Source organism: Tasmannia lanceolata, unplaced genomic scaffold (assembly GCF_043159265.1).
Source record: "Tasmannia lanceolata isolate RefF3 unplaced genomic scaffold, GAP_Taslan_0.1 ptg000054l, whole genome shotgun sequence".
NCBI lineage: Eukaryota > Viridiplantae > Streptophyta > Magnoliopsida > Canellales > Winteraceae > Tasmannia > Tasmannia lanceolata.
In genome coordinates, this window is record NW_027518731.1 from 1,061,589 (window position 1) to 1,078,561 (window position 16,973).

A 16,973-nucleotide genomic window follows, 5' to 3' on the forward strand; every position below is an offset into this window, starting at 1 on the left:
TCATCCCTATAGTGTAACCCAGCATGATATCCTGAAGTGTTCTAAGGTTGAGTATTGTACTCTTAATGAGTTTTATAGCTCGTATAAATGGGATGTCTAGGCTACAGGAGCATCCTTAATAGACTCACCTACGTGTTTGCTAGGAAGTGGGGCCGCTTCCAAAGAGAATATGTGCTTAATTCTCATTCGCTTAGGTGGATACTGAGATTTGGCACGTGGCCATAATGTGCAAGCTTTGAGAACCAATTGTACACTTTAGTTTCATTCGTGTAGTGTACTTCTTTCTGTACCCAAGGGTTGTAGTTCAAGACATAGTCACTATCAATTCTTTACAGTTAAAATACAGTAACACTAAGTAAAGGTTTAAGACATAGTCACCTTTATTATGCGTGTTACTTCGCTGATTGTCCAGTAGAAGTTATATTTTTATATATTTTTCTATTAAAATAGGTGGAGGATTGTTGGTATTTTAATACAAAAAGTGGCACTCTTTTGTATTTCTAAAAGTTTGCGTTACTTACAAATCTGCCACATTAGTTTGAAAAATGAGTTTTCACTCTTCCTTCATAAAAGTAAATTGTCCCGTATTGGAAAGCGGAGCAAGAGCTCATGCGTTTATATTACAATCCCCTTCTCTAGCTTTGTGAATGAGAAGAGGAGAACGGAGGCCTACGCGCATGAGCCACCAAATGGACCCGATGGACTTTTAGCTAAACCATACACGTGTGCAAGCCAGTACGGTGCAACCGGCCGTACGTGTGATCCAGAGCTTTTTCCCTTCTCCTAAATTTTAATTTTGTTTTTTCTATTACCTTCACCGTTCTCGATCATTTGACGCATAACTTTTAAGTTATTAGGTAATAACTTCGTTGTTATTTGGCGAATAAGTTCGAAGTTCTTGATGAATAACTTTGCCGTTCTCGATGAATAACATCGAAGATCTGGACAAATAACTTTGTTGTTCTTGTGCGTCATGCCCGTTGGGATTCGACATTTCGCATTTGTAGCGTACTAAAAACGGCTATATTGTTAAAGGGTGTCATTACTAGATTAAAGAGTCTATTGAACGGACACTTTAGGCTTATAATATCTGTATTTTTCGAAATGCACAAAAACATGAACAATAACCTTTCCTTTTCTCTTCTGTTCTTTGTTTTCTTTGCAAACAGTGTTCTTTCACATTCTTCTTTTTCCCACTTTATATATTTTATTGGGCAATTTGAGTGTCCATGTGGTTCGAATATCTTGGATCATGCAGTTCTTAGAGATCTACGGTGCGTCAGGCCGTTGTATCCTGTGGGTGATTGTGGCCAGTAATCTGCTGCATCAGAATGAGTTTCCACTGAGGCGAAAATTCACCTTAAAGAGAGTGACATAGTCCGTGCCTCATCTCGCTACATTGAAAAAGGTTTTCTTATCTAATCTTTTGTCCGTTTTTCGCAGAAATCAAGTATGCCATATTTTATTTTGGGGGAATAATAACCAACACCTACTCTCTAGAATTTTGAAATCTTAGGTTTTAAATTTGAAAATCCACAAATCTACCCTTATGGAAGAAACTTACGATTTACGATCCGTTTAATAATTTACAATCGTAAATTCTGTTGGAAACAGAAATTTGAATTTCCTAATTTTAGAAGAATAATTTTAAAATTCCAGTCACTAACACTTAATGAAATATGCATAATGGATCTGGATTCGGGATTTTCCCGGCGGGAATGATGCCTAACACCTTCCATTCCCGTAAATAAGCCACGAACCCGGCATTTAGTGATGAGTTCGCCTAAACAAAATTATATTAGGGTCTTAGGCCCATTCCTAGGTGACGACTCTAGTCATTCCCATCGTATCTTGATCCGTGTAAGAGCACTGGGGCCGGTCTTCACATGCTACTGTTGGATCAAATATCAAGGGTTGTACTTCTGTTGTACGCTGAATACGAGTATGTCCGCTCTTTTAGCAATCAAAATTCACCATCTCTAATGATTGCGGTGGAGTCAAAACTGTTGGAGATCTGGAGATTGGAGACGTGTTTCAAGTAGCTGATTTCCACTAAGCACATTTTTGCTACTCAATTTCAATTTCCACCATTATAGTAATAAGGCATTTGTTTTAATTTTGAGTCAAATAATCGATTTTTGACTCAAAAGATGGATTGATAATAAAAGTTAATACCTTATTAAAAGATGGATTTTCCTTTCACCAAATCAAATTTAATTAGCTAAAAATGTGTCACAAATTGTATCAACGGTCATAAGACAGGTGTTACTCATCCTAATCTATATAACATTCACATGTTAGATCAAGCTTTAACCTAGAAGCATGGATCCACAATCCAAATCAATTGAATCAATCTGATCAAAACCAACATAATTTGTACCATCCAGATGTCTCAATAGCGTTGAGATGACGATATCGACGGCCGAGATAGTCTAATTTATGAGTAGGCAAAAAATAATTTCCCATGGAGGGGGCTAAATGGGGGACCTTGTGGTTGGATGGAATGCCCGTTGGCCCATATATCATTTGAAAAGCCAAAGATAAGAAAACCAACTCCCATTAAACTTTTAACCGAACACCCTAAACCTCTCTCTTACTTCCCCCATTTCTTTCTCTTCATTTTTTTTTCTCCTTTTGCTCTCTCTCTCTCTCTCCTCAAAACCCTTTTGAGAAATTCTCCAAAATCGCCAATTCTCAAACGATCTGTTTTCACAAATTCCATTACAAAAAACCCTAATTTCACATTCAGAAACAGATTTTTAAGGCCAAGCGCGCTCTCTCTCTCTCTCTCTCTCTCTCTCTCTCTCTCTCTCTCTCTCTCTCTCTCTCTCTCTCTCTCTTTTTGTGTTTGATTTAAAGGCAGGTTTTTGTATCATTTGATCGGAGCCCGTCTATTATCGATTGGCATTGGAGTTATATTGAGATTGGATTGTTGTGCATGATTGTGAATTTGGGCTTTGATCTTGTTGACTCTGTGTTTTTGTTTCGGTTTCTAGGGTTTTCCTTTTTGCATTTTTGGAGCGATAAATGTGGATTTTTTATTGCTAGATTGTTGCATTAGGTTTAGGGTTAGGAGGTTTTTATTCTGAAGGAGTGGTATTGTTGATTTGGGTTTTAGGGTTTGATGAATTGAGGGCTTGGATTTTTTGTTTAGTTATGCTTGACAAATGCCCATTTGAGAGACTCTGAAGGGCTCTTTTGTTTAAAAGATTGGTGCACAAAACGACATTGCACATAAGGAAATTCTTAGGATCAAGTTGTTTTATTTTGTGATTTGTTTGAGTTCTGGACTTTGAGCTTGTTGGAAGAATTGGGTTTTGTACACTAGTGCTTGTTTATTTGATGAATTGAGGGCTTGGATTTTTTGTTTACTGGTCCTTTACAAAAGCCCATTTGAGAGAATCTGAAGGGCTGTTTTGCTTTGGATATTGGTGCACAAAAGGGTATTGGACATAAGGAAATTCTTAGGATCAGGTTGTTTTATGCTGTCCTTTGGTACACATTGCTATTGGAAAGAGATTGGTAGAGGGTGTTCTATTGGAAGTGGGAGGGATATTTGAAACAGCACGGGTTAGCTACGGGTAAGTCTTGCATGGGCGATCATGAAGGCTGGGCACAGCCAAGTGGCCTCTTGCCTAGCGGCCTATTGCCCAATGAAGCGGCAGGTGTGACTAGACTCCTCAATGTTGAGAGATGGTCGAAAGCCGAAGAGAGAACTGCAGAGCTGATTGCTTGCATACAGCCCAGCCAACCCTCTGAAGAGCGCAGGAATGCTGTTGCCGATTACGTGCAGCACCTCATCATGAAGTGCTTCTCCTGTCAGGTGGTCCTTTTTTTCTTTCTTTTTAATCACAATGCTTGTTATACCATTTGTTTATATGTTTCTCAATCATAGCTATATGAAACAACCAATTACTCCAAAAACTTAAGCTGCTAGAGTTGGTGTTATTTAATGACTTATACTTCCAAGCAAACAATACCAAATAGCCTCCGGTAACCCACGGAATTAGCCAAACAAGCGTGTGCAACAATTCAAGAGTGTAGTGAAATAATTGAAGGCAACAAAAATTAAGAGACACAAGAAATTTATGTGGTTCGGCACTCGGCCTACTCCACGGGCAATCTGGCAAGTAAAGATTCACTATAAATGATGGGGAGAATACGACGACGGTGAAAAACCCTTAACCCACAAACACCCCCTTCTTGCAACCCAAGCGAAAAACCAAACTCCCTCTTACAATGTTTTCACAACCCCCAAAACACCATAAAGAACCCAACAACCTTGGATCAAAGCTCTTGCAAGACTAGAAGAAGAAGAAATCCTGGGAGAAAGAAAACTCTTTTCTCTTTAATCACTGCTTTAGAAATAAATGCCCCACTAAAGATAAAACCCTCTTTAGTGGCTTATAAAAAATACATTTCATGAATGCCCCTTCTTAAAGAAGTTAAAAATACACTCAAAGAAACATAAATGATGTTTCTTGACTTGTTGAGGTCTATGAAATAATCTTATTTATGCTTGCTATTGGTTTGCCGCCACAATCTTGAAAACACCTTCTTTTATAACATGAGTTGACTCTTCTATCACATTCACTCCATCTCTTGTGCGCATGTATATGTATTCAGCCATTTATCTAGTTATGATCCTTTGATCTTTAAAATTCTTTTCTATTGCCTGTTCAAGTTAGGTTTACTAGATGACTGGTACACTCGTTTTACATGTGGCCCTGTGTAAGGTTGAACATCATTGTTCTTGGCTGCTCCCCCTAATCAAGTTTAGATTTACTGGATGAATGGTATTGTCATTGTCCATGTGACCATGCGATGGGTTGAGCATCTTTCTCCAATGGGTTCGTTCCTAACAAACATTCAATGGGTTCCGCTTGTGCAAGTTCTATGTGATTGGATCCGTTTGCCCGACCAGTGACCACAGGTGCAGCCAAATGTTGTTGAGAACACCTTGATCCGATGACCCCGATCCCTGATAAATCAAATATGCGGCCAAATGTTGTTGAGAACACCTTGATCCGGTGACCCTGATCCTAGATAAATCAAGTATATCTTAGGGGCCGTTTGGATACATGGATTTTACAATCCTGGATTTCTTCAAAATTGTAGATGGGAGAGAAGAGAAGGAGACCAGCAGTCATTTTCTGATTTCTCTCCCTTCTTTCCGTCAGCAAGAGAGTAACAGATCATCCCATGTTTCCAGGTTTTAGAAATCTCCGGATGGAGGAGAGTTTTCTAAAACCTGGATTTCTTACTTAAAATCCAAGATTCTAAAGAGAAGCGAAATGGGCCGTCTCCTTCTTCTCTGGTCTCCCATTTACAATTTTGAAGAAATCCAAGATTCTAAAATCCGCGTATCGAAACGGCCCCTTAGGGTTTCACCAACAATTTCATAGGTGTCATTCCTATATAGAGCACCCATATAATCTGCCATAGCTTCAACCTATCTATCATTAGACGTATGTTCTGTGAACGATAGCGGCTCTCTAATATCTACCGCCTTTGTTGTCAATGTTTGCTTGTGTTTGTGTTGTTGGCTATATATTTTTTCATAATGCTAAAGAGTCCATAGTCTGGAAAAGTGAGCATGCACATCAATATATGTAATAGAAGAAGCATGGTTGCATGAAAGATGATATCTGGCTGTCTTTCCCCTTAATCTCATGGTGGGTGGATGGAAAAGTGATCATATTAGATGCTTTGGAGCACCAGACTGAAACATCATCGAGAATCTTGCTTCAATAATATGTTGTTGCTTTCACTTAGCCACCTCATTCTGATTGAGTGTATGTTAGCAGGAGAATTGATTCACAATGCCATGAGAATGCTGAAGGCTTGGAAAAGTGCATTCCCTTCTACCATCACTTTGAAGTTGTTTTGACTTTTGATATGGGTCTCATTATGCTTAGTAAGATACATGCAAAAGGAGGAGAAAAAAGATAGAACCTCTGTTTAGTTTTTCATGAAATAAATCCAGGTATTTAATTAGATTGAAATGATCCATAGAAATAACATAGAAATGGTAGTCAGGGGTCCTGAACTTGAATTTAATGGTAATTCAGAATGCTTTCCGAGCTTACAACTAGGACAAATATGACACTCGTAATCTTATTTCAGGTGCCTCGAATCAAAGATTGTGAAACTAATGACTAAAAACACAAAAGTATGGGTCATCTAGTGATTCCATACAGGCGGGGTCAGAGACGATGCAGACAAAGATAGCAACAACTTTTGAGTTTTGATGTGAGAACCTAACACTAGGAGCAACCAGAAAATATAAATTGCCCTCAAGTTTGCTTCTAGCGGGAAGCTTTCCTGACTGTAGATCCTTCAGAAGAACTAAGTGTCATCTAAAGTTTAAATAATTGGAATACTAAGAAGTATATTTAGTAATAGATAGCAACTTCTTCTTAAGACTAGGGACATCAAGCATGTTGGGAACTTTTAATGAGCCAATGGAAGAAGAAATCATGGCAGAAACAACATGAATGACGTGTACAAAATATCCATACCAAAACTGTCTGAGATGACCCCGAGTATGGAATTAATGACATCGTGCGAGATGATCCAGAGCATGGAACTAGCAACATTGTGCGAGATGAGCCGGAGCATGGAACTAAGAAATATGTTACTTGATTCATCAGATAAATGATGTGTAGCACTAGGTCAACTGCCCAAGAAGCTTTTGATGCATACAGAACCGTGAGATCTCCAATTTGATATGCATGCCCAAGTTTCTGTTTTTTATTTAAAATGAGCGTCAAATAAAATCATTTGCCCTGATTGACTGAGGAGCAGATTTAAATAGCATTCAAGGGCTAGTTTCCTCCCAATGCTCCGGAAAAAAAAAAAAAGGATCGGTTAAATGCAGCAAATGGAACAAAATCACAAATCCAATACAAATACAGTAATCTGTAATCAGGGAATCCATTTCAAAACCTCTTTCGTAATTATTAAAAATCTTTCTCAACCGATTATTTTGGGAATGCCTTTTTAAAATCATTTTCTGTTTGTAATCAAGGATTGACTACTACCATCTTCTGTCAATTAATCAATTTTTTTTTCCTTTTCTCCTCCGACTCACCAAGATATTTGTACCATCAAATGTCTTTCCATTTCTTAAAATACAGAATTCGTGTTAATTGCTCTTGTCGCAGGATTTCTGAAGGCTCCTCAAGGTATTTGCAATCCATTGATAATAATCCACAACTCCCCATGCCCTATCCTTTACATGGCCTTCATTCCCCTCATAGATTAGTCTAACCCAAGAACAACAAACCTTACTTGACAACCCTTGGAGAAGCCAAACAGATGCTTGGAAACAACTCATCTCATTGTACAACCCAACACCAGATCACAACTTATATCTCCTTATACAACCCAGTACCAAATCATCCATACCCGATTTAAGTCCGATGTGCAAAACTGACCAATTAGATAGCCTATGAGCAAGGAAAATGACTGTCACCTCAATTCAAGTTAAGAAAGGCATAAATGATCGGATCCGGGCCTAATACCTTGCTATTGTTTGTCCTGAAATAACTGTATGTACTAGAGGGAGAGGCAGTTAGGCTGAAAGGCTATATCATGTTCATTATATAGATATAGCGAGTGTGTGTGCGGGGTGTAGCCGTGTAGGTGTACCACTTACGAGAAAGAACCCCAAGCCCAAGCTGAAGTTATTCAAGTGGCAAGTGTCAAATAGTTAACCAAACACAAATAGTTTGTCAGTCCTTCCTCTGATGCCTCCCCATTCTTTCTTCTTCATTTCATCATGTTTGTTGTGTTGTTCCGAAAGTTATGTACTAATTTTTTGTATAGAAGAGGAAGGGCTGTGGAGCACTACCTCTTTTTTTTGCCCTCGAAGTTTTAAAGCGACGATTGAAGATGACGAATGAAGATAAAACCGTACAACAGAAGCATCGAAAGTTCTTGCCTTCTGTCCCTGAAAGCACTATTTTCTTGTTTCTCTCTATCATCACCATTGCTGGTTTTGTTGAGATTTTCCACCTTTGTGAAGCGACAAATGAGATGGCGCTCAGAGTTTACCATAGATTTAAACGTGTGGCCCTCATATTCCAGTATACTGCCTACTTTATTTTGAACATTACACACGCTCTTGTCAAAACTGCCATTCTCGTTGCTGTTTATTGATCTTTATGATGCCATTTGGTCATTTAATCTCTGTTTTTGTTCCACTGAGCACATTTTTTAAGGCAAACAAGTTAACCTTGAATTAGATAGACAAACTTTGCTTGAACTTGAACTAGAACTAGATAGCCAAACTTAGCTTTCTGGATTTAGATTGTTTCTGCATGATAAGATAATAGTTTTGACTTCTGGTTATTGTTAGTCCAAGGATTGCTTCAACACAAGGAAATATAAGTTTCAACTTTCAATTGATGCCATTTGGTTATGTAATCTCTGTTTTTGTTCCACTGAGCACTTTTTTTAAGGCAAACAAGTTAACCTTGAATTAGATGGACAAACTTTGCTTGAACTTGAACTAGATAGCCAAACTTAGCTTTCTGGATTTAGATTGTTTCAGCTTAATAAGATAATAGTTTTGACTTTTGACTTTGGTTATTGTTAGTCCAAGGATTGTTTCAACACAAGGAAATATAAGTTTCAACTTTCAATTGTGTTATTGAATCTTTATATGGTTTAGTTCTTCTAATTATCTGATCACGTTCTTTGTTTACTTCTGTTATGCTGTTCTTGTATTTTAAAGCATTGCTAACCAGAATCTAGGGTCCAACGTTTTGAACGGATAAATTAGCATTGGTCCTTAGGGTGTAACTTTGGTTTTCTGGTACTAGGATGTTTAAGCAATTATGTACGGGAAAAGGTTTTTTACTCTTTCCGATGAAACATGATGTCAAATTCTGTCAAAAGGCTTTTAGCTCTTTCCAATTTATCATGGTTCATTCAGGCCGTGGTATTATTTTTGAACTTGGACAAATGATATGTGTAATTTTTTTCAATCCATTATATTTGTTGAGTTGAAGTTATTTTCTTTTGAGTTCTTATAATTTTTTAACCATCTTTATATTTTACAGGTTTTCACTTTTGGATCGGTACCACTCAAGACATATTTACCCGATGGGGACATTGACTTGACTGCTTTCAGTAAGAATCAAAATTTGAAGGATTCTTGGGCACAAGAGGTCCGAGCTGTGCTCGAGAATGAAGAGAAGAGTGAGAATGCTGAGTTCCGGGTCAAAGAAGTTCAGTACATTCAGGCAGAAGTATGTCCTGTTCGATAGTCATAATTTCTCAGTTCTTATGTTTTTTTTTTTTTTTGAATCAGCTAATGTCTCAGTTTCTTTGAACACTATATGTTCATTTGTTAATTTGTCAGTTCATGTGTACACCATTTACTAATTTGTCACTGTGTACATAATTTGCTAATTTATCAAAGCTTTACATATGATATAAACATTCACTTGTGTTTGCCTTTTTTTATGAGTAATTGCTCTTATGTTTCCCTTGTTGGTCATTTATACTGTTGTCCTTTTAGTCAGAGTGTGTTTAATATAATACTGCAAGGTTCAATGTTCATAACACTGGGCTCCAGGGGTAAAATTCCATTTAGAAAGCTCTTGATCATCTCCATCCATTTCTATTTTTGCTTTTGGTGTTTGTATTAGGTATGCCCATTATTTATTTATTTATTCTTTGTGATCTTTCTTTGACATTATTTTTGAATATTTACTTGCAGGTGAAGATAATAAAGTGTCTTGTAGAAAACATTGTAGTAGATATATCCTTTAACCAGCTTGGTGGGTTGTGTACCCTTTGTTTCCTTGAGGAGGTGAGCTGTGGGTTTTCTGACCAAATTGTCCGGAACTGTTGGATCTGAAGCAATAAAACTTTATTTGGTTTATAAATTGACTCTGAAACGTTTATTTACGCCTAATTCTCATGTCTGTAGGTTGACCATTTGATAAATCAAAATCATTTATTCAAGCGCAGCATTATATTGATTAAAGCCTGGTGTTACTATGAGAGCCGTATATTGGGCGCTCATCATGGACTTATTTCTACTTATGCTTTAGAAACCTTGGTTTTATACATATTTCATGTATTTAACAACTCCTTCACTGGACCACTAGAGGTAGCTACAAATTTTTCTTCCTTCTCATGGAATAAATTTTATTTAGTGAGCTGTAAACTGAAATTCTTTTTGTGTGCATGAGCAGGTTCTTTATCGTTTTCTGGAGTTCTTTAGTAACTTTGATTGGGACAACTTTTGTGTTAGCCTCTGGGGCCCAGTTCCTATTAGTTCACTTCCGGATATGACAGGTACTTGTGGACTCATGATCGTTCTTTTACTTGCTGACTATATGTTGTGGAAACTGGAAATATCAACGCATTCATGTTGTCTAATTTTATTTTAAATATGATGCAGCTGAACCTCCTCGAAGGGATAGTGGAGAGTTATTGCTCAGCAAACTCTTTCTTGATGCTTGTAGCTCAGTGTATGCTGTTTTCCCTGGAGGCCAAGAAAACCAGGGCCAACCCTTTCTTTCTAAGCATTTCAATGTTATTGATCCTTTACGTACAAACAACAACCTTGGACGCAGTGTTAGTAAAGGTATTCTGATTCTACACTGCTATTTGGTGTGCACTTCTCATTTTGAGTGTGTTCTTATTATGTAAGTTTATGTGTTTTTGTTACAGGTAATTTTTTTAGGATACGTAGTGCCTTTGCATTTGGGGCTAAAAGATTGGCCAGGTTACTCGAGTGTCCAGAAGAAAACCTAATTGCTGAAGTCAATCAGTTCTTTATGAACACATGGGACCGACATGGTAGTGGTCATTGCCCCAATGCTCCAAGCACTGATCTGTGGCCCCCACAAACTCTGAACCCGGATCCTGTTGATGGGTTTGAGAAATTCAGGAACCACAAAGGCATCAAGAAAAAGATTGAAAACATTGGATTACCAGGTGGGCATGAATCTCGGGCGAAGGGACCTCTTACTTTTCATGGTGTCTCCTCCCAACATGTTAAGACTATAAGCCAGCCCCATGAAAACATGCATAGGACCACCAATGTTTCCGCTTTTTCTCGTACTCAGAGCCACAAAATCCATTCTAACCAGATAAACTCAAGGATCTATGATCAAGTTGCAAGAAATATTTGTTCTAATGATATTACACATGGTGAAAAGGGTTCGAAAAGGTCTCAACCAGATTACTTGGTCAATGAACAACAAGGACAAGGGCGATATCACTTTGCAAGGACACGGTCTAGTCCCGAGCTTACGGACACATCCCGTGAAGTTTTATCTCGAGGAAGGCATTATAACCAGGTGTCAGAAGCAGGAAAAAACCAGTTTTCTTCATCAAGGACAGACCAAAATAACAGAAGGAAAAATTTGGGTTCTGAAATTTCAGCCACTCACAGTGCACGATCCTCAAATGGTGATCCTTCATCCTTAAGGAACAGCCCATCTCATCAAAGCTTTGAAGCCGTCATTGATTCAAACAGTGTTTCAAATCATTATCACAATGACCCCTCTGTCTCTGAGACGATAGAGATGCAACGAGAGCAAGAGGAGCAAGATCTTGTCAATATGATGGCATCGTCTAGGGTTCATAATTTCAATGAAAATATTCAGGTGCCATTGAATTTGGCCTCTGCTCGCATGCCTCTTCAAATGTCTCCTTTTCTTGCTTCAATGGGTTATTCTCAGAGGAATTTGGCAGGAATGGTTCCTGCAAATATTCCCTTGACTGAGCCTCCTTGGGGATCAAATATGCCGTTCCCTCAAGGCCTGGTTTCCTCTCAATTACCCCATTATTTCCCTAATGCTGGATTGCCCTCAAATGAAGAAGCGTTTGAATCTAGAATTGAAAATTCAGGATTGACTGACGTGAATCAGGACGAAGGTGATGGCTTTTGGCAGGAACAGGATGCTGGTTCAAACCAAGGCTTTGATTCTGATAATGGAGGTTTTCAGATGCAACAATCCGATGACTTGCAACGGTTCAATTTGGTTTCTTCGCGAGTTGGTAATTCTGGGGTTTCTTTTATGAGAGGTCAAAATGAGTTTGTCAAAGAAAATAGAGGGCTAATTAGGGAAGATCACAGTGGCACTTTTGAACATCAAAACAACAAAGGAAACGATGGTTACTCCACTGATAGGAATACTAATTTGAGATTCTTAAATGTGCAACAGGCTAGTTCTTCGAGAAGTAAACCAGCTTCTGAAAGTTCTTGGGATGGATCATCTACTACATCCTCAAAGTCAACAAGGGATAAGCGAGGAAGAAAAATGGCTCCCTCTGCATTTTCCCCCACTTATGGAAATGCTAAGAGTGGGTGGCAATATGAGGGTGCATCATCTGATCATGTTTCTTCTCAGGCAGATGATGACAACAGAGAATGGATTCCACTTTCAGCCATGGGTACTGATATGGCAGAAAGAAGCATGGAACCCGCATCTCTAGGACCGCCACACGTTCGAAGCCATGTACCTGGATATGAACCAGCACAAATAAGTGGATCAGATTCAGTGATACCCATCGCTCCAATGCTTTTGGGTTCTGGTTCACGACAGAGGGCGACGGATAATTCCGGGGTCGTGCCCTTTGCATTTTATCCAACAGGACCACCAGTTCCATTCCTAACGATGCTTCCTGTGTATAATTTCCCATCTGATACGGGAAATTCTGATGGGTCAACAAGCCATTATGATAGGGATGATGGCTCGGATACCAGTCTTATAAACCAGTCCGATCGGAACTTTGATTCGACGGATAATGTTGATCAGTCCGAGATTTTCACACATTCTATAAAACCTGCTCTTCCTGAGCCTTTTTTGGAGCGTAAATCTGATATTCTTAACAGTGACTTTGCCAGCCACTGGCAAAATCTACAATATGCGCGGTTCTGCCAAAATCCACGGTACGCTGGGCCGTTGGTATATCCTTCACCTGTTATGGTGCCACCAGTATATTTACAGGGTCATTTCCCATGGAATGGTCCTGGCAGACCTCTTTCAGCCAACGTGAACCTCTTCACTCAGCTTATGGGTTATGGTCCTCGTCTTGTCCCTGTGACAGCTCTCCAGTCCAGTTCGAATCGTCCCTCTGGTGTTTATCAGCGTTATGGAGATGAAGTCCCAAGATATCGTGGGGGTACTGGAACCTATTTGCCAAATCCTGTAAGCTAATCTATCACAAGGATCTTGTTACTTCAGTGTTATGAGCATATAATGTTTTTTTAAATAAAATCAATGAAATATGCCTCTTACTATGCTATGATTTTTAAAGTAAGAAAACACGGTATAATATGTGTTTTTTACTCCAACAAGGCTCATAGCAGTTGGCTCTTTAATTGGAAGTCAAAAGTTCTCTGGTCTTGAAATGGCTACAAACCTAGAAAAAAAATACCGGGAATTAGTGTTTCCAATTAGTAGAAGTGGCAAAATCCAGAAACAAAACACTCCACTCAAAATCCGATCGACGTTTCCTGATTTCTTGCCACTCATCATCACTGGAGACACTAGTTTCCTGTATTTTGTTTCTGGATTTGCAGTCACTTCACCCTCATCTCCACTTGGAGACACCAATTTATCATGAAAAACCTATGATTTGTGGACATGGACACGAGTGTCGTGTGTCGACAAGGACATGGAGTGTCGGACACGGAAAACTCCCAAAATTTAGAAACGGGGACACTGCTAAAATAGAAAGTACATATAGTCATGATTTGTGGACACAGATTCGTGTTCTAAGTTTCGACACGGATACGAGGTATCTGACATGGAAACCCTTAAATATCTAGAAATAGTGGCACAATCGTACACGTACATACTTATAAAGTTACTGATGCTTCTAGCAGTACACTTAGAAGTGTCTAAAGAAGTGTCGACACGGGTGGACACAGGTGTCAAGTCGGACATGACACGACGCGCGTGTCAGCAATAAATTCGAAGTGTCTGCCAAATCATAGTGAAAAACAATTCATGGTAGCGAACGTGCCTAAGTGTATCAACCCATGTTTATGAAAAGATGGGTTTATTCTTTTCTTTTGCCTTCCTCTCAAGATAGTGCCCTGATTAGAGATGAATTAAGCTGAAATTTTGTGCAAGCTGGTACTGTGAAAGATTGAGACAATGTCCACCTTTGTCCAAGAAAACTGGGTGTTTCCATGGTTGGAATATTCCTGAAAATGGATTTTTTTCACATAAAAAAATAGGATGCAGTTGACAACCAGAAAATCCAGTTTATCAAATTGTCCTCTCTTCTTTTGGATATTGATGTCAATGATACCTTTCGCTTGCTAAGGAGAGTGTTTGTTTGGTTGACTTGTACGTGGGGCAATTTCCTGCTCAATCTTTGGTTTTCTTTAATAATATAGGATTTGCTACCCAATTTGCCCAAAGCCATTTCGCGGATGGCTTTTGCATTTGAGAACAGCCACCTCAGATGGATTAAATCAATAAGACAAAATTTGCCAAAAAGTCAACCTGTGGCTGTTCTCACATGCAAAAGCCAGCCCCGAAATGGCTTTCCGCAAAATTGGCTAGCAAATCCCTAACAGTATTTACCTTCTCTCAAAAAAGATGTGGTTGGTAGCTAAATTTTGTTTGAATTTTCAGAAGGTTTCTTTTAGAGACCGACAATCTTCAAGTACCAGAAACCATAGGGGGAATTACAATTATGACCGGAATGACCAGGGTGACCGAGAAGGGAATTGGAATGTCGGCTCAAAATCACGAGCTTCTGGAAGAAGCCATGGCCGCAACCAAGCCGAGAAGTCTAGCTTGAGGCCTGACCACCGGCTAGAAGCCACCGACAGCCGTGGTGAAAGGCAATGGGATTCATACAACTCCATACAAAGCCCGTCCAACTCAGTGCACAACTCTGCCAATATGGCTTATGGCATGTATCCAATGCCAGCTGTGAACTCGAATGGGGTCTCTCCATCTGGACCTGGTCTATCTTCCGTTGTGATGCTATATTCGTATGATCACAATGGTGGCTATGGTTCTCCAGCTGAGCAACTTGAGTTTGGTTCACTTGGGCCAGTTCCGTTCTCGGGTATCAATGAGGTATCACAGATTGGTGATGGAGGTCTAGCAAGGGGTGTGTTTGAGCATAGACATAACATGTACCAAGGAGGCTCTCCTGCCCGCTCATCGCCAGATCAGCCCTCGTCTCCCCAACTCCAAAGGTAATATTTGCATCACTTTTCTTGATCTACATATCTATCTATCCAAGCATAGCATAGGAGAGGGCCACCATTTTATACTAGATCTGGTGGGCCCTTTTACACCTCAGGCTATGATGAGGTGGGGCCCAACATTTTATATGCCTAGCATGGGTGGGGCCCACCATTTTACACCTCATGTTTTGATGTGGTGGACCCACCATCTCCACTCAAACCCATGCATAGGGTGGGAACTACCATTTTACATCTAACGTTATTGATGGGATGGGGCCAATGTTTTATGCCTCATGTTTGGTTTGTGGGGCCCACCATCTCTGCCCAAACATATGTATCAGGGTGTGTTTTGATGGTGTGGGGCCCAGCATTTTACACCCATGCACAGCATGTGCCAAGAATACCAGTATGTATTTATTGTCAAGCGAAATGATACCAGCACAACCATATTTTGATGTTTGCACTAACCATGGTTTTAAATTTCGGTTTTGGAATACGTTTCGGCCCTCACAGAAACCGAAATTTCTAAATTTCATTTGAAATCTGGTACAACGTTAAAAATTAATATATTATTTATTACGAAATTTCGGCCGAAATTACCAAAATTCAAATGAATGCTTTGGATCATCCAAACAATGTGGGCCCACTATGTTTCTGGCCGAAGGAGTAGATAAGTTATCTACTCTATGGAATAGGAACTCTTTTCTCATATGTATATTGTTAATTGTTGTTATTGTGTTATTTTAGGAAATCAGAATAGACTACAAAAATTTAGACAATGATGACCTTACATTCTTTCCAGTGCATCAATTTTGTGTTAATTTCTTGCTGTTTAATTGTTTAATTATTGTTTCATTTATTTCTGCATATTCTTCATTGGGATCGCTTGTGATGCTGTTAATGTATGATCTTAACAGGAGGGTTTGATTATTTTGCCAGATCGACGTCCCAGAGAAATTATCAGTTGAAAGATGAGGATTTCCCGCCTCTTTCGTTTCGAAACCGGGGAGGTAATGGTGGTCGGAACAACTATAACAGCAAACCTACCCATTACCAGACCTTCTTGTTCACCGCTCCACACTCTTAAGGGATGTGGGTCTGTTGCTTCAGTGGTTTCTGTATATTACTGATGTAATGAACAGTCATCCACAGTAGCATAGTGTTTGTATGTACACTAAAATCATTTTTAACCTACCCATTTTACAAGGGTATAGCAGAGGGATGCTTGAGATGAAAGGGGATGGTGGGGTTGCGTTGTTAGGGCTTTTTCCTTTACTTCATTGTTCCAAATAGGAATATCTTATATTCAGCTTTTACTTTTTAGGCATTCACTTCTTTTCTCAATTGTTCATGTTAGGGGTTTCATTCACAGTATTAGGGCTCTGATTCATTACTCGTAGTGCTTTCATTTCTTCCTTCTCTGTTTGAACAGTATATGTAGCATATTATTACCAAGATAAAGTAGATAAGGAGAAAAAAAGATCAAAAATTTCCATTTGCCTTGTTGATCACATGTCTTATGCTTGGTTCTTATCTGACATAACCATGTTATTTTTAACTAGGGTGTGGTCCGCAGGCTAGACTTGTGCTGGACCCAGGTGGGTCTGTGCTCTGGTGAAGTCTGGATGGAGATATACTTAGATTCCTTGGCTGTATGGAGATATACAAAGGTTAATAGTTCATTGCTCAATTTTGTTTGTGCCAGTTAAGTTCCAAGAGTAGCTTTGATAGCCTTGCTCACCATCTCCAGTTCCAGAGCTTTGGGGTGGTATTGAAATAGAAAAGG

The 16,973-nt window shown here is 39.2% G+C and overlaps 1 protein-coding gene across 4 annotated transcripts; it reads left to right on the forward strand.

Moving 5' to 3' along the window:
- The first annotated feature begins 2,814 nt into the window (after positions 1-2,814).
- Positions 2,815-16,695, forward strand: LOC143864729 (uncharacterized). 4 transcript variants are annotated; one of them, XM_077375514.1, is made up of 9 exons: positions 2,815-3,823; positions 9,069-9,257; positions 9,731-9,823; positions 9,944-10,126; positions 10,212-10,314; positions 10,421-10,606; positions 10,693-13,181; positions 14,622-15,196; positions 16,127-16,695. In XM_077375514.1, the coding sequence occupies exons 1-9, from the start codon at positions 3,593-3,595 to the stop codon at positions 16,272-16,274; spliced, it is 4,197 nt and encodes a 1,398-aa protein (XP_077231629.1). In that variant the 5' UTR covers positions 2,815-3,592; the 3' UTR covers positions 16,275-16,695. The 4 variants fall into 4 exon arrangements, with proteins under 4 accessions (XP_077231629.1, XP_077231630.1, XP_077231632.1 ...); XM_077375515.1 differs by having other exon boundaries at positions 14,625-15,196; XM_077375517.1 differs by having other exon boundaries at positions 16,105-16,247.
- The last annotated feature ends 278 nt before the right edge of the window (positions 16,696-16,973 follow it).

Excerpts from the sequence above, each read along its gene's own strand:
- LOC143864729 (XM_077375514.1), top strand. The coding sequence starts at position 3,593 with ATGGGCGATCATGAAGGCTGGGCACAGCCAAGTGGCCTCTTGCCTAGC. Across the intron at positions 13,182-14,621 it reads GAACCTATTTGCCAAATCCT|AAGGTTTCTTTTAGAGACCG; the intron begins GTAAGCTAATCT and ends TTGAATTTTCAG. Across the intron at positions 15,197-16,126 it reads TCGTCTCCCCAACTCCAAAG|ATCGACGTCCCAGAGAAATT; the intron begins GTAATATTTGCA and ends TTATTTTGCCAG.